At 59.2% G+C, this 17252-nt stretch overlaps 1 protein-coding gene across 4 annotated transcripts in view; it reads left to right on the plus strand.

Annotated features, from left to right (window-relative positions):
* The first annotated feature begins 1 nt into the window (after window position 1).
* MMP15 (matrix metallopeptidase 15) overlaps window positions 2-17252 on the plus strand; it is a 21157-nt gene continuing 3906 nt past the window's right edge. The window contains exons 1-7 of one of the 4 annotated variants that reach the window (XM_007107026.4): window positions 2-165; window positions 11173-11321; window positions 11994-12119; window positions 13884-14191; window positions 14528-14689; window positions 15625-15878; window positions 16240-16378. In XM_007107026.4, the coding sequence (XP_007107088.2) occupies window positions 4-165; window positions 11173-11321; window positions 11994-12119; window positions 13884-14191; window positions 14528-14689; window positions 15625-15878; window positions 16240-16378 (1300 nt within the window). In that variant the 5' untranslated portion in view covers window positions 2-3. Of the gene's footprint in view, window positions 166-5519; window positions 5538-6891; window positions 6911-10675; window positions 10880-11172; window positions 11322-11993; window positions 12120-13883; window positions 14192-14527; window positions 14690-15624; window positions 15879-16239; window positions 16379-17252 lie in introns of those variants that run through there. The other 3 variants (XM_028478077.2, XM_028478076.2, XM_028478078.2) reach the window with 3 other exon arrangements.

Below are 17252 nucleotides of genomic sequence, written 5' to 3' on the forward strand. Positions count from 1 at the left end.
AGCATGGGCAGCGACCGGAGCGCGCCCGGACGGCCGGGCTGGGCGGGCAGTCTCCTTAGCGGCCGGGAGGCGGCTGCGCGGCCGCGACTGCTGCCGCTGCTGCTGGTGCTTCTGGGCTGCCTGGGCCGCGGCGTAGCGGCGGAGGACTCAGAAGTCAATGCCGAGGTAAGGACCCTCGCCCAGTCCCTTTGCCACGGGTTGGAGGACTTGGGGCTGGGGGAGTTGGGGTGGGAAGGAAGCCACGCCCGCAGCCTGAAGCGTGGAGAGGAAGGGCGCAGAGATGAACCCCAGTCCTGGAGTTGGGGGCGGGGAAGAAAGGGGACCCGGCAAGCTGCCCCTCCCCAGCTGGCCCTTGGCGGTGCACCTCTTCCCAAACCCTGGCGGGCGTAGGGCTTGCGCCCACTCTCTACCCCTACAGCCCCACCCTGGGCACTGATCCTTCCCAGCCCGCGTCCCGGGAGCCGCTTCTGCCGCCCCCAGCCCTTGCTCCTCTCCTTCCCTCCCTACCGGACTCCTGATTCCTCGAGAGCTCTGCGGACGCACGGTGACGTTCTTTGCGAATGGGAAGGGGGCTGCTGTGTGTGGGGGGGTGGGGGTTGGGGGGGGTCTTGGGCACAGCAGGCAGCGCTCTCGCCTAGACAGACTCTAGTTTGGGTGACACTGAGCCTCGCGCGGCGGGCTGGGATAGGGGGAGGGGGTGCGAACCTCCGAGGCAGCCCATTCGGGTTGAGCGGGCGCTTTGGCGACTTTCTCAGACTCTTGCGCGCAAGCCGCGCCACGGCCAGATGGCATCTAAGAGGGAGACCCTGTCTCACCCGGCGCTTCCTCCACCAGCGCCCCTACGCCAAGGCCCGGGCCCAAGAGGGTGGACCCCGAACATTTTTTCACCAGGAGCCCGGCAGACGTCCCTACCGGGGCCCATCTCTGGAGCGGTCCCGTGGGTGATTAGGCGCCGCCTCCTGGCGCAGAGCTGCGTCCAGCCAGCGCCCCCGGCTCTATGGGGTCGCCGAGCGCCGTCCTCCGGATTAGGGACAGTGAGGGCACTAGCTCCGTTGACCCAGAGCAAAAGCGTAGACGTTCTTTCCCGACTCCTAAGACCCTGCTCCCCGCCCAGGAGAAGGGGAGAGGTTTGGCATGGTGGGGAGACACCCCCTCAGCGCATCCCCGGTAGGCTCGGGCCTCGGTGCCCTTGCGCCGGCCTGGAGCCTCCTGCCGCTCGGGCTGCTGCCCTGAGTGCCGTTTCTATTTGCAGCCAGGCCGGTGCTCCCTCCCAGCTCTCAGCGGCTTCCCCACCTCCCCGGCTGCCTGGGAGATTTTTCCGATGGAAGCCTGCCCTTCCCCGCCCTACTTTAATAAAAGCACTGAGGAAGGGCAGGGAATTCCTCCCAGCTCAAGTTACACCTCCCAGCCAGTTCCCCACCTGCTCTGCCCTCCCTCTTCGGCCCGGCCAGGGAAAGCTACAGGGAGCCAGGCCCTGGCAGGAGGCAGAGTGGGACCCCAGGCCATGCCCAGTCCAGCTCCACCACCCCACCCCCGATTCACACAGGCAGGCAGGCAGGCAGGCAGGCAGGGGCTTACTGGGGACTCCTGCTGGTGGGGATTGCCCCTCAGCCTGCATCCAGGTACTGGGCAGAGAGTGCTGTTTGGGCCCACCTGCCACTCTCTGGAGTTGAATACCAAAGAACTGCAAGTCATAGACCCACCCCCAGGAGTTTATAATCTATACTTAGAAACGGCATCTCCACACAGAAAGCAATTGCAGACCAAACTGGAATTTGGTAGCCAGGCATTGTGATTTGACATTTTAGACAGCCAGGAGCTGGGGCGCCGGGACCTTTGGTCTGAGGGCCTTCGTTCTCTCTTTCCTTTGCTTCTGCTCCTCCATCACCCCCTCCTCTCCCAGCTGTGGGGGCACCCATAGCCCAGGGCCTGCACTGGCACCACAGACCATGGCCCTATGCCTGTGTGGCACTGACTAGGGATTCTGTGACTGACCTGCAGCCCCTCCCCTCGGGAGAAACTTGGGTTGGGCTATTGCAGGAAGAAACTCTGGAGAGTACAGGGCACCCTTGAATGCTGGAAGCCAAGGTAGATGCAGGACTAGAGACCCGGTGGGCTATCCAAGATCCTAGAGTTGGCTTTGGAGTACAGGCTGTTCCATGGAATCCCATCAAGTCTGGCCGGATCTGGGCCCAAAGAGTCAAATGGCTTCAGCAGCCAGCCCATTTGCCCGGAGGCTGTGAAAAATGTCCCTAGGTCCATGCTAACCAAGAACCAGCATCAGAGATTCCTGGGCCTGGCTGCACCCTGTGTCCAGAGCCTCCGTCCCTTGGAGAAGGGCTTTGGTCCTTGACCACAGCTCCAGACCTCCAGCCAGGTCATGGCTGGGACTGTCTCTGAGCAGCTTAGAAACTGAGGCAAGGCCAGCCCCCCTCTCTCTCTCCCTCCCAGGGCAGAAACCAGAGGCATCTCATCAGACTAAGGAATCAGACGTGTGCTAGGAGCCAGTAGACACCCGGCAACCTGCCAGGCCTCAGCCTGGAGAAGGCTGTCTTCCTTGGGGAAGCCACCGCTGAGCTACTCTGCCCTGTCCCACTCCCTCCCTTGGCTGTCAGGTCTCAGTCTCCAGCCATTCTGGCCCACAGAGACCCAGGCCCCGCCTGACTGAGGTGCCAGCTGTAGCTCCTGGCCTCCCTGACCTGAGAGTCCAGGCCCTCCTTCAGATTTCTGTCTTGCTCTTTCTGGCTATAGTGCATACTCCATTGAAGTGCCTTTGATTTTTCACCAGAGAAGCTTTGGCTCTCCCCACCTCCCTCTCCCCCTCCAGACACACCTCTAGGCCCTCAGCCCACCCACTCCTCCGCATGGAGGTGACTCAGGCCGCTAGAGTTCAAAAGTGTGGTGCCACTGCCACTAAAATATGGACACACCCACCTCCTTGCCCCTGCCTGGCAGCTTAGCAGGAGAGCAAAAAAAGGGGTAGGAGGGCTTCCCTGGTGGCGCAGTGGTTGAGAGTCCGCCTGCCGATGCAGGGGACACAGGTTCGTGCCCCGGTCCGGGAAGATCCCACATGCCGCGGAGCGGCTGGGCCCATGAGCCATGGCCGCTGAGCCTGTGCGTCCGGAGCCTGTGCTCCGCGACGGGAGAGGCCCGTGTACCGCAAAACAAAAAAAGGGGTAGGAGTCAGCTCGAATTCTGCTTTTGACCTTCAGGTCTAACTGTTGAGCCGCAGCCCCAGGCTTCCTGTGTTGCAGTCGGGCTTCCCTGGTGGCGCGGGGGTTGAGAGTCCGCCTGCCGATGCAGGGGACACAGGTTCGTGCCCCGGTCCGGGAAGATCCCACATGCCGCGGAGCGGCTGGGCCCATGAGCCATGGCCGCTGAGCCTGTGCGTCCGGAGCCTGTGCTCCGCGACGGGAGAGGCCCGTGTACCGCAAAACAAAAAAAGGGGTAGGAGTCAGCTCGAATTCTGCTTTTGACCTTCAGGTCTAACTGTTGAGCCGCAGCCCCAGGCTTCCTGTGTTGCAGTCTCTGTCCACACCTCCAGGCTGGCCCCTGGGGCCCCATTGTGTGCTCCTGTTAGTGCCCTTTCCTAACTGTGGGACAGAAGCAGCAGGGCCCCCGTGCCCACCCTCGAGGAGAAGGGGTTAATGTGAGGGCTTGTCTTTGGGAACCTACAGAAGCTGAATCTTCTCGCCTTCTTTCTCCCTCTCTGCTTTTTAATCTGTTCTCCTCGTGTCACTAACAAGCTACTGCTCTCCATACTTTATGTCAAAACCCAGAGAGAACTGGGCTGACTGGTGCTGCCAGGCACTCGGGATCCGACTGGGCTGTGCCCTTCATGCCCAGCCCTTTGCCAGGGCCCCGCGTTAGGTCTGCCCCGGGGTCCAGTCAGTCAGCTTCCTCCTTGCAGAGAACAGCCCAGTGTGTGCTCCGTGTGTGTGCATCACCTGGCCTGCCCGTTCTGACCCCTGGACTCAGATGCCTTCCTTTGCCTCAGCCCAAGGAGGGTGGAGAGGAAGCAACCTAGAAACACACCCACACCCCCCTGAGAAGACTTCCTGCAGATCCCTCCAAATACTACCCATGTTCTCTGATGCCAATTCAGAATAGCAACGCTGCCCGGCAAGGAAAATCCTCTCCCTGCCAAGCACTTGGTTCTGGTCACCCCTCCATGCCCCCTTTGTTGCTTGGTCCAGATGTCCCCTGCCATCGACGCCTCTGCCCAGCTGGAAGTTTGACTTCTGCCTGAGGCCAGCTTGCGGTGGTCATAGTGGTGGCCACTGCTGCCCACCTCCAATTAAAGTTGGTGCTGTAGGCCTTTGGGAGGTGATTAGGTCATGAGGGCAGAGCCCTCGTGAGTGGGATTAGTGCTCTTATAAGAACTGCCCTGAGAGGGCTTCCCTGGTGGCGCCGTGGTTGAGAATCCGCCTGCCAATGCAGGGGACACAGGTTCGAGCCCTGGTCCGGGAGGATCCCATGTGCCGCGGAGCATCTAGGCCTGTGGGCCACAACTACTGAGCCTGCGCTCTAGAGCCCGCGAGCCACAACTACTGACTCCGCGTGCCACAACTACTGGAGCCCGTGCTCTGCAGTGTGTGGGGGCCGCCGCGGTGAGACGCCCGCACACCGCAACAAAGAGGAGCCCCCGCTCACAGCAACTAGGGAGAGCCCGCGTGCAGCAATGTGGAACCCAATGCAACCAAAAATAAATAAATAAATATTTTTTTAAAAAGATAATTAAAACTGCCTGAGAAAGCTCCCTTGCCCCTTCCAGCATGTGGGGGCACAGAAAAAAGTTAGCACCCAGGAAGAGAGCCCTCACCAAACCAGACCATGTTGTCTCTCTGATCTTGAACTTCTTACCTCCAGAACTGTGAGAAATAAATATTGTTATGAGCCACCCAGCTCATGGTATTGTCATTATAGCAGCCAGGGTGGACTAAGGCAGTTGGCATCTTCAATATCGTCCCAACATTTATGTAGTTCACACAGCTGACCACTTGGGCAGGGGTCAAGCCCCATGGCCAGCTCTGCCCTGGGCGTGGAGATGTGTTCTGTGAGTCAGCAGAAGCAGAGAGGGCTTGGGGGCTCTCTGCTTAGATCCTTCTCCAGCTCAAAGAGGGCCCAGGGAGGAGTCCACAGATGAACGTGAGGACCTGGGACCCTGCAGGTGGCTGAACACTCCAGGCCTGAGGCACACAGTAGGTGCCTTCTGACTGGACAAGCCCCCGCTGAGTTAGAGCTCATATGAGGCCGTTCCCCAGAAGAACAGTGGTTCTGGGGATGCCTGAGCCCTTTAGGGGAGGTAGTACAGATTTTGCAGCTCCGGGCAGGAACAGCAGAGATGTATGAGATGGTCCTGGATCAGAGAGACAAAGAGGGATGCCTCTTAACCAGATCCCATTTCCCTTGTGGGAATAGTAGGAAATGAGCAAGAAGACCCAACTCAACCTCCAGTATCTGGACAGACAGATGGGGACCTGAGTCCCAGCCATCAGCCAGCCCTCAAAGATGCCCCACAGCCACGGAGCCTGGAGGTCAGGGTCTGGAACTGCTCTCTAAGATTCACCCTTAGCCCTGGACACCACCTGGTCCTTCTCCCAGAAGCAGCTGCCCCCCACCCCCCAGAGGGGTGGGAGCCCAGCTTCGTGTCCACCACACATGGGCCTGGCACCTGGTACATAGGAAGCGCTTACAAAATGGTGACAAAATACAGTGACCTTGAGAAGCACATGGCATTTGCTGTTGTGGGCAAGTCATTGACCCCATCTGAGCCTCAGTTTCTCATTTGTCTACAAAATGAGACTAGTAATAGTATCTACTGGATGGAGTTATTGGGGAAATTCAGTGCGTTTATGTGTAAAATGCCAAATGCTATGTACGGTGTCCCTCACGTGGGGCCCATGGAGGATCAAGTGTTATTTCTGAGCGCCTTCAAGATACTTGGTGCTATCCTGGGCAGGGCCTAGGGGTGTTTTGTAAGCATTTTCACATTTAATCCTGTATTAACTGTAAGTTTAGGTGCAGTCATGACCCCGTTGTACAGAAGAGGAAGCTGAGACCTTGAGGTTAGAGACATTACCCCTGATTCCCCAGCCTGGGTGGTGGCAGAGGAGCCTGAGCTCCCAGCCCCCAGGCTGGGTTAAAGGCTACAGGTCAGAGCCCAGGGTGTCATCCTTTGGAAGTGCCGCCAGGCAGGAGCCTGCTGGGCCTGAGCCAGGTGGGAAGGAGGGTGTGGAGGTGGAGCCAGGGCCCGCCCTCAAGCACGTGAGCCTGGAGCCCTACCCCTGCCTGTCCTGCCACCCAGGCTCTGCCTGGAAGGCAGCCCCATGTAAGAGACAACACCTACAGGGGGTTTCCAGGTGAGGCCCCAGGCCTGGCCCTGGGCCAGCCCGAAACCACTAGCAAACAGGGCCCTTTTCCCCACCCCTGCCCGCCCACTGGCTGAAGGACCCGGCTGCTTTTCCCTCCGGGTTAAGGAGTGCGGGGCAGGCTGGGAGGCCACAGGGTAAAGAAGTGGCCTCCACTTCCTTCCTGCTTCCCTGGCTGGACGTCCCCCACCCCGCCTGCTCTCCCCACCACCCAGAGCCCCTTCCCCACCTGCAACTTTCCCATCTTGGGGGGTGGGTTAGATTTGAGCCCCAAATGAGCAAGTGTGTTCTTCCAGAACTGCTTAAATATGGACTATGCTGCCTCTAAAGGGAGTAAATGATCCACTAAGGACAGGGTGGTCTGGCTCGGCGCCCCCTTTCTTCCCCAGCCTCAGACTAGTTATGCCGTCTGCGGGCACAGTGAGGACCTCAGGACACCATGAAAGGTCTGCGTCCGTCGCTGGCGGGCCTGACAAGACGCCTTTTGTGCCTGTCTGGGCAGCCCCGCTAGGGTCTGCTTGGCCTGCAGAGAGCCATGGGTGAGTGAAGCAAAGCAGAGCCAGGAGAGATTTTCCTTATCGCACAGGGTCTGATAAGGCCTGTGCGAGCAGTGGGAGGCTGCTCGGTTTGTCTGAGCCCCGAGGAGCTGGATGCGGAGGCAGCAGCACGCTCACCCTGCCCCCACCGCTGCTTAATGCACGGTATTGATCGGGTAGCTCCTTCCCAGACACGCCTGCCCGCCCGGTGGGGAGGGCCTGCCTCGGCGCTGTCTCGGCAGTCCTGGGGGGCAGCCCTGCTGACGTGGCCCAGCGCCCAGACCCAGCCAGAGATGTGGAGTGTGGGGAGGGCTGGGCGCTGTTCCCGAGAAGGGCCAGAGCCCAGTGTCCCCTGCCTCAGGCCCAGAGGAGCTGCTGCTGCTTCACAAACAGCCTGGTCCAATAGCACTGCTTATGGGCTCCGGTTCTAGCCATAGACCAGCTGCGTGACCCTGGGTGGGCCCCTCACCCTCTCTGAAACTTGCTGTCTGTGTAATGGGGATGAGGTACTTGTGAGCATTGAATGGGGTGACGAGAGTGGATAGTCTGGCCTCCAGCAGATTCTCAGCCCCTGGCTGCTGCATTTATGGCCTCTCCTAGGGGCCAGGGGGCCAGGAATTCCCCCTCAGACTCTTGATGGCTCTACATCTCTTTGCCTGGGGCCAACCACTCACCTGAAGCCTCTACACACACTTATGGGATGGGGTCTGGAGCTTGAGAAAGAAATGGCTGAAAGAACCAGGGTGGGTGGGGTCTCCTGCAGCAGCCTCCCTCCCTGGGCTGCAGGCAGGAGGGGGCCTCGTGGCCCAGAACTCTCGCTGCAGAACCCTTACCTGCCTCCCACTGGACAGTGGTCCTCATGGAGGAGGGCCCACCACTCTGCTGCTTACTGACTTCCCTGAGCCTCAGTTTCCCCAGCTGAGCAACAAAGCTTCACTGCTTGGCTCACCCCACCTGTGAGACTCGAGGTGACCGGCTGGAAAAGGAGACACCTTATGGAAGGGACAGTCTTTGCCGGTAGGAGCAGCAGGGGCTTGAGCACAGCCCCTCCCCGACTTTGAGACCAGGGGTCAGTCATGAACTTGGGAATTGCTTCCCGCTTTTGTCCCAGGGCCGCAGAGCCCCTCAGGAGGCTGGAGTTAGGGCAGCACCTGCCATGCACCTGTGCCCCCCATGGTCTTTCCCCTCCACCCCTAGGGCTTGTTGAACTTAGCAGAGCAGTAAGGTGATGAGAAACTTCTGCTGGACGCTGGGGGTAGGAAAAGCCCCAGCCCCGCGGGCGGTGTAGACCGGCTGGTGCATTGCCGGTCAGGCGGGCTTCGTCAGCTCCTTCACCTTGTCTTACGGGGCCTCAGCTGCTCTGGGCCAAGGCTGTATTTCAGCTTAGCCCCCTCATGTCACCAGTCCTCAGCCTCAGCTTTTTACCCAGCAGTGGCCAAGAGACATTTGTCATCAGGAAACCTTGGCTGATACCGAGATGGAAGCTCGTGGCTTCCCTGGGACTCAGAGGGTGTTTATCTGTGTGAAGGAGGGTCCACAGGCACCCTTGGGCCTTTCCCATCAGCCCCCCGAGCTGTGCCCAGTATTGAAGGGGCCCCTCTGCCCCATCCCCCGCCGGGCTCTGGAGCTCTTCACTGCAGACAGGCCCAGCTCCCTCCCCTCCCCAGGGCCCCAGCCTGAGCCTCCCGCGCCCTGCCCTCCTCCTGTCACTTGCCACACCGCTAATCAGCCCCTTGGTGGCCTGTGATTGCGCTCCCTGGGATATTTTTACCTTATGCAAATAGGTGATATAGAGGTGCCCTCATCTGTCAGCAGCAGCCCCAGTTCTCCCCCCACCTCCAGCTGGATTCCTTTCACTGTTAGAGCTGGCCCAGCATCACAGCCTCGCCTTCTAGATCTTTCCAGGCTTCTTCAGGCAAACCGTGTCCATTAAGGGTGGTGGACATCCCCCTTTACAGACACACAGGAGCCTCAAGAAAGGTTTCCATGCTTGGTTAGAATGGGGAGGGTGCCTGTAACACTGCCAGTGTCTGGTGGACCTGAAGGAGGGGGGCCCTGGGCAGGAGGGGAGAGGGGGGTCCATGGGGGATGCCACAGGGCGCTCCTGCCTCCCCCAGCTGCCCTGCCCCCACCCAAGGCTGCCTTGTCGGAGCCTGGATCCTTCAACCCTGTCGGCCGGCCGATGCAACAGGCTGCCCCTCTAGGAACAACCGGGCAGTGCCCCTGCCCCCACCAGCCTCTGTCATTAATACCATGTTGACTGAGCCCTTTCCCCTGCCCAGCACAGTGCCGAGGGCTCCTGTGGACTTGCCCATTTCATCCTCACAGAAATCCATGAGATGAGGCAGGTCCTGATTCAACCCCCTTTTACGGACTGAGGCACAGCGAGCAAAGTGGCTGGGCCAGGATCCGTCCCCAGAGCCGTGGTCGTTTCTCAGCTCGGTGTCTGCCGCGTTGTCCTGCGAGGCCTCGAAGCTGTGGCTGGGCACCCTCAGGCTCTGGCAGTCTCCCCGCGCCACCCTCGTTGGCGCAGCCTCTGCTCCCTCCAGCGGCAGCCTGGGCGTTGCTGAGCCGGGCTGTGTGGGCAACCCATCCATACCAGGGGCCTGGGCAGGTGCCAGGGCTGGGCTGGCGAGTGGCACTGAGGGAAGCCCAGTACCTGAGGAGCTGGATGTGACCCTGGTGGCAGACAGATGTGAGCGTGGCCCAGGCCAGCTGACACATGGCTGTCGGCCCAGAGCAACTACTGTGTCCAGCTGCCATCCTGCCCCGTGGGCCCTTGATGTGCAGCCCTCACCTTCCAGAGCGTCTCAGAGAGCAGGCCTTTAGGTCCCCTCACTCTGGGGGTTCCCAGAGACAAAAGATAGACAAGGAAGGGTTCAAAGGACATGCTTCCATGTAGCCAAGGCCCACAGCAGTCCCTGGCCTCTGCTCACCAGCCTCCCACAGTGTCACCATGTTCTCGTGGCCTTGGGGGCACCAGGTGGGCAGGGCAGAGTTCCCTTCCTTACCACCACTCAGGTTGGCTCACTAGGGATCCCGTCTACCGGTTTTGACTGCAGTGGTCCTGTCTGCTCACAGACTTGCCAGCGTGAATTCTTCACTCTGCGGGTGCACTGGGTCTCCCCAAGGAGATCATAAACCCCTGGAGGTCAGGACACTTCAGCCGCCTCCTCCACGGCCTCCAGCTGGCATGGCACCTGGCACAGAGAGGGTGCTCAGAAACACTTGGCAGGATGGCTGGCTGGGTGGGCGGGCACACAGACAAACAGATGGGTAGGTGGATGAGAAGACTTGCCCAGCAAGTCTTGAAGGGGATGGGCACCCCCATTGTGTCCCAGCTGCTTTTCCCAGGTCCATCTCTCACCCCACCCCGTGACAACCCCAGGGCTCCCATTTTGCACACGAGGACACTCAGGCCTGGAGAGAACAGAGTGTGTGGCAGAGCAGAGACTGGACTTCAGGCCTCCTGTCCCACCCTCCTGGGCCTGGGTGGGCTGCCTGAACCCACCTGCTTTCCCTCCGGAAGGTTCAGGGTCTGTTGGGGAGCAGCACCGAGGGGCTGGTTTTCCTACTTGGTGAGAACTCAAGAGGTTCTGAACCCTGTAGGGTCCCCAGTGGTCTGCCTGGAATGGTAGAAGGCCCCACCCTGGAGGGGCCAGCACAGTAATAAGGACGGCAACTGTGGACTGTCCTCAGAGACACAGCTTCTGTCCTAATGGGGGAAGGCAAATAATAAACACCTAAGTGAAACATACAGTGTGTCAGATGCTGACAAGTGCAGGGAAGCAGGAGAGGGAGTACAGGGTACAGCGGATGGGTGTCTTTTTTACATTTGTCAGAGAACACTCCTCCAATAATGTGATGAAGCAGAGACCTAAAGAAAATGAGGGCATGAGCCATGCAGATTTCTGTGGGGAGGACACTCCAGGCAGCAGGAACAGCAAGTGCAAAGGCCCTGAGGCCTCACAGGTAGCTCCTGTGAGAATTGGCTTTTCCTCTGAGATGGGAAGTCTTTGGAGAGTTCTAGACAGAAGACTGACCAGACCTGACTTGTAAAGGCCTTTTGTTCTGGCTCTTGTGTGAGAACAGACTGTAGGAAGTGGAAGCATGAAGAGCGTACAGAAGCTCACATGGTCACCTGGAGGGAGGTGGTGACGGGAGGTGATGGTGGTGGAGGTGAGAGGTGGTGGGGTGCAGGCCATGCATGTTTGGAGGTAGCGGTGCCAGAACCTGCTGACCAGGTCATGGCCTCTCCTTTGCAGAACTGGCTGCGGCTCTATGGCTACCTGCCCCAGCCCAGCCGCCACATGTCCACCATGCGCTCCGCCCAGATCCTGGCCTCGGCCCTCGCCGAGATGCAGCGCTTCTACGGGATCCCCATCACGGGTGTGCTGGACGAAGAGACCAAGGCGTGAGTCCCTCGGTCGGGCCATTCCCAGACCCCATTGGCATCTGCCCTCCTTCTGGCCTGCTTTGATGAAGGCTTGGCATGTGGAGTTTCCAGAAAAGAGTGGCCTAGATAAGAGATGGCATATGGCTTGATCCTCCGTGCTAGCTCTGATTGGTTGGGAGTGGCTGCCTGCTGCCTAGTTAGTGTTGAAGAAGCTCCTGAGGCCAAAGCCCAGCTCAGCAGCAAGGAGCATAGGATTGATTAGTGATGTCTGCCACAGGCATGGGAAAGAGGAGGTACAGCACACATGCACACATGTGGTTGCCTAGCTAGGCCTTGCTCTGAATCTGGCAGAGGTGACGTGATCCAAAGCCACATCCTTGATGAGCACGCACAGAGCATAAGGTATCAGGGATAAGAAGCCTCAGGGTAACTCTCCTCCCATTCCTGGGTGATACTGCTGAAAAGGGGCTTACCTTTGCAGAGCCACTGCTGGGCACCCAGTCTTCCAGTACAAGATCACTGTACCGTTTTCCTGATGAGGAGCTCCAAGCTGAGAGAGTCTCTCACCCCCTCCACACGCATATAAGGGGCAGCTGGAGGCCAGTGGGGGGAGGGTGGGAGACGGTGGACTGCCTGGAAGAGGCAGAGCCCAGCAGGCAGGCGTGTTGAGGGGAGGCTCTGTGCACCCAGGTGGATGAAGCGGCCCCGCTGTGGAGTGCCAGACCAGTTCGGGGTACGCGTGAAAGCCAATCTGCGGCGGCGGAAGCGCTACGCCCTCACCGGGAGGAAGTGGAACAACCACCACCTGACCTTCAGGTAGGGACCCTGGCTGCCCAGGGTGGTGTCCCCCCAGGGCACCCTCCAGAAGCAGCTGGCCCCTCTCTGCCTGGGCTGAGGCCTCAGGCTTCCCAGTGGGCTCCTCTGGAAGGCTTCCTTTCCCAGCAGCCCACTGCAGGGTGTCCGGCCTAGCCGTCCAGTCCTGCCAATCCCGCTCCCATGCTGATTAGATCAGTCACCCCACTCACCCACCCACCCCAGGCAGTCTCCCTCCAGAGAAGGGCAGGACCTTTGAACTGCTTCTGCTCTGTCCTCCTTCCCTCCATCCCCTGACCTGCCAGCAACCTAGGGCTGGCCTCACCTGCCCAGATGGGCTCCTGCACCAGTGTAAACTGGGGGCTTCAGGCGTCTGAAGGGTAAGGGAGGACTGGGGTGCCTGAATCCAGGCAGCTGCAAGCAGGCAGGCAGCAAGTCACCTGCACAGACCCTGGTTCAAGCACCCTCCTCCTTTCCACTGAGTCCTTTGGCGAGAAACCCCCCTGAGCCTTGAGCTCTGTGGCAGTCCCCAAGGGTTCCCCCTTCCTGTTCCAATCCAACCATGACCCCACCCGCAGCTCCATCTCCTGAGGAAGAGCAGCCCACAAGGTCACATAGACCCAGGCCGCCAGAGTGAATTCATGATCCATGAGTTGATTCATGATCTCTGATGGAGATCTGTCCAGCACATGGACTCTTAATCTGCTTTATGTGGGAGATAACAGGCTTCATCATGCTTTGTGTGTGCGCGTGTGTGTGTGTGATGCTTGTTAATGCTTAACATTTACATGTTCTCAGAATGAAATTATGTAAGAAAGAAAAAATCAGAATATGTACCCTTTATAGGCATCACAGTTTTTTCTGGGTCAAGTGTGAGGCAGAGTTGCCTTTAGTCTGTACTCTTCAAGGCAATGGAAATCTAGAAGGACAGATACTTATTACTAGGGGCTGGTGTATTTGTTTAATATTTACCTGCAATAATGATAGAATTGTTTTTAGGAGAATATGGATAATAGGGTAAAATATAAAGAGAGAAAGAGCTCTTTTAGAATTATACATAGATTTAACCTACTAAATTGCAGAACATTGGTAGTAGAGAAGCAGCACGGCATGTTGGAAAGAGGTATGTTCTGGAAGCCAGCAGTCCTGAGTTTGAACAGGCTTCATGCTTTTATCATGTGCAGGCTCATATGTGCACATGTTCTACCTGAGTTAAGTCATTTAATCCTCCCAGGCACTCCATGATGAAAGCACTGCCCTCCTTTTCCCATTTTACAGATGATGAAACTAAAATTCAGAGAGACTAAGTCACTTGCCCAGGGTCACACAGAAAATGTTAGAGCCGAGCCTTGAATTCAGGTCACCCTGACCCTGGAGCCCAACATTCAGAACCTCTTGGCCTGTGTTTCCCAAACCGCAGCCATTTGCATCCCACTTTCTAGCTCTTTCTCTTGGCTATGTATCTCCTATACTTTTAATTACTTAATGTTTTTCTTTCTTAAAATAAGCTTATTTAGCACAATGCAACCTTATTCAGTGATATCCTAATGAATTCCTTGGCTTCACGTTAGTTCTTTTTTTTTTTTTTTCAAATTCACGTCAAAGTAAACTAACAGTTGATATTGATGAGCATTGTCCATGAACCAGCTCAGATCTTATGCCCTTTCCTTCAGACCATGTGTCCCCACCCCCAACCCAGTGAGTGCTAGCTGTAGACAGCAGCCCCAGGCCCTGTGTTCACTCACACATCTCTTTGCCCACCTGCAGCATCCAGAACTACACGGAGAAGCTGGGCTGGTACCACTCACTGGAGGCGGTGCGTCGGGCCTTCCGCGTGTGGGAGCAGGCCACGCCCCTGGTCTTCCAGGAGGTACCCTATGAGGACATCCGGCTGCGGCGGCAGAAGGAGGCCGACATCATGGTACTCTTTGCCTCTGGCTTCCACGGCGACAGCTCACCGTTTGACGGCACAGGTGGCTTTCTGGCCCATGCCTATTTCCCTGGCCCTGGTCTGGGCGGGGACACCCATTTCGATGCAGATGAGCCCTGGACCTTCTCCAGCACTGACCTGCATGGTGAGAACAGCTGGTCAGGGTGACAACAGGGGAGGCAAGCTGGAGCCTCAGGGCTCAGAGGAGAGAGCATCCCCCGTGCAGTCCTCGGGAGCAGTGACGCTTGGTCTCAGTCTCCTGCCCATCATCTCCGAGGGGGGGTGGTAGGGAAGGGAAGGGATCATCGTACCCATTTTCCAGATGGGGAAGCTAGAGGCCCAGAAGTCAGAGCAGTTTAGCTTCTTCTAAGAGTAAAGCATGGCCAGGCTCTCTGGCCCCCTCAGCCCACCCCAGCCCTGTCTGGGGTGTCCAGGACCTGGGCCAGGTCAGAGCTGACTGTGCTGCCTGCCCCCACTACAGGGAACAGCCTCTTCCTGGTAGCAGTGCACGAGCTGGGCCATGCGCTGGGGCTGGAGCACTCAAGCAACCCCAGCGCCATCATGGCACCATTCTACCAGTGGATGGACATTGACAACTTCCAGCTGCCCGAGGACGACCTGCGGGGCATCCAGCAGCTGTACGGTGAGCGGGCGGCACGGGTGTGGCTGTGGTCTCTGCACGCTGCTCTCAACTCCCAGCCCTACGAGGCGTAGGTACTACTGCTACCCCCATTTTGTAGACGAGGAAACTGAGGCCCAGAGAGGATTAGCGGTTGTCCACATCATTCAGTGAGTAAATGGCGGTGCTAGGAATCAAACCCAGGGCTGGCCGACTCCAGGAGCTGGCCCTCCCTCAAGGCCCTCACCCAGAGCTTTCATGATGGCCCCAGGGCCCCTCCCTGCCCCCCTTTCCTCCTCAGCCTGAGTGATATTCTTGTTAGACCTAGGGTGTCCCCGGGCTCCCAGGACCCCATTCCTCCCACTGTCACTCCCAGCCTGTGCCTGTCCCAGGCTCTCCACTGAGTGTTGCTGGTTTATCACTTCCCAGTGCCTTTGAGGCAGGTGGCATCCCTGCCGCCCACTGCCACCAGGCCCCACCAGAGAAGGCCTCCAGTGGCGAGGTGTCCTGGGGGCCAGTTCGGTGGGTCAGGGCCACACTCAGTGCCCGCCCTGAGCCCTCACTGTGTTCCTGGCCACCTGGGAACCAAGTTCTTCCCTCTGCTTGTGTCCACTGCTTCCTGGAGCCTCCACTGGAGCAGGCTGGCATCCTGAGGGGAACATCACCGAGGAGGGGTGGAGCCAGCGGCAGCCTCAGGGGTGCAGTGACCCAAGCCCAGTGTGGGGAGGTCAAGGAAGCGGCTGTGTGGAGGAGGATGGAGCTCCTCCCAGGGCTGATGGCCGTGCGGGGGAGGGTCTGCTGTGGCCAGATAGGGCCTTTCGCCTGGGTGGGCTGCCCATGGAGCACAGGTCTCTCCCCAGGCTGGGGACCCCAGGCTTCCAGGGTTCTAAGTAGGAGACCCTGGCCTCCTGGCTGAGTTCCAGGGCTACCCCCTCACTTGCCCCTGCCTCCCTCTGCAGGCACCCCAGATGGCCAGCCACAGCCCACCCGGCCTCTTCCCACTGTGACCCCCCGGCGGCCAGGCCGGCCAGACCACCGGCCCCCCAGACCCCCTCAGCTACCTCCCCCAGGCGGGAAGCCGGAGCAGCCCCCAAAGCCAGGCCCCCCAGCCCAGCCTCGAGCCACGGAGCGGCCCGACCAGTATGGCCCCAACATCTGCGACGGGGACTTTGACACGGTGGCCGTGCTGCGTGGGGAGATGTTCGTGTTCAAGGTCTGGCCCTGCCTGTGCTTCCCCAGCCCCTTGGCCCAGGCTCAGAGCAGAGAGCACCCTCCCACTTCTCCCCCAGACCCTTACCCCGCCTCCACCCCCGCTTCACTGAGCAGCCCCTGGGGAGCCATCAGACCCCAGACCAAGAAGAAACCAGCCCGAGGGACAAGAGAATTGCCCGGGATCGTACAATAAGCCTAGGAGTCCCCACCCCACCCGGGCTCTCTCCCTGGTGCCGCCCTGGCCTCCTAAGCCACCTCCTCTTGGACCCTCCCTGACCGGGGAAGGGGTGGGTCGAGGGGGGCCTCCGCCCAGGCCAAGGCAGCAAGCCTGCCATGCTCGCTCACACCCATGCCCTCCCCAGGGCCGCTGGTTCTGGCGGGTCCGGCACAACCGGGTCCTGGACAACTACCCCATGCCCATCGGGCACTTCTGGCGTGGTCTGCCCAGTGACATCAGTGCTGCCTACGAGCGCCAGGACGGGCGTTTTGTCTTTTTCAAAGGTGAGCTGGGGCGAGTAGGAGGGAGGGGACTGGGCGGCCTTCCTGCCCTTACCTCCGGCCTGACCTCTGACCCAGCCGGGACTGAGGGAAGAGGAGAGGGAAGGACCGTGCACATCTCGTCTTGTTGCCCACTGTGGGATTACTCGGGGGAGACGAGTCCTTCTGGCAGCAAGGCAGGGGTTGGGGACGTAGACAGAGACCAGAGGACTGCGCGGCAGAGGCTGCTCTGATTGGAGGCAAGTGTCCATCTTCTGCAGCACAGGGGCTCCACCCCATCGCCCTCCTTCCTTGCATCCTGTGTCCCTTCCTTGCCCCTTCCTCATAAGAATGGGTCCCCGAGCCCACTCTGGGGCAGGATTCCTGAGTCTGTCTGTGGAGACAATGGAGCTCCCTCCCCTCAGCCCTCCCTCTGGGCCCTGCCTTCCTGGGGAGGGCCTCAAGGGCAGCACCCCGATGGATCAGCTGTGTCCCCAGCCTCAACCAGGACAGGGCTGGGTCCACACTAAAAGTAAGGAGGCCTGGGCCAGGCACTGGGGTGCCCCAGGGATGCAGCCCCCAGACCCAGAGGCCAGGCAGGGCTCCCCCTCTTTCCTCTCTCTGTACAAGAACTGTGTGGGGGGGTGGATGTTCAAGTGGGAATGGAGGCCCGTATACAGTGCGCCTGTACTGTGTGTGGTGTGTGTACAGGTGTGACCCGGCAATGTGTATGTGTGTAAATGGGTGTGTCGCAGGTGTCCATGAGTGTCCACTGTGTGTGATGCGAGGGTGAGTTGCGCTGTATGTTGTCATGGGTGTGTAGGTGTCAGTGCCTGTCCTGTGTATGAGGATGTCTCTGTCTGTGTGTGTGTGTGTGTGTGTGTGTGTGTGTGTATGG

The sequence above is a fragment of the Physeter macrocephalus genome, chromosome 17 (genome assembly GCF_002837175.3).
Source record: "Physeter macrocephalus isolate SW-GA chromosome 17, ASM283717v5, whole genome shotgun sequence".
Lineage (NCBI taxonomy): Eukaryota > Metazoa > Chordata > Mammalia > Artiodactyla > Physeteridae > Physeter > Physeter macrocephalus.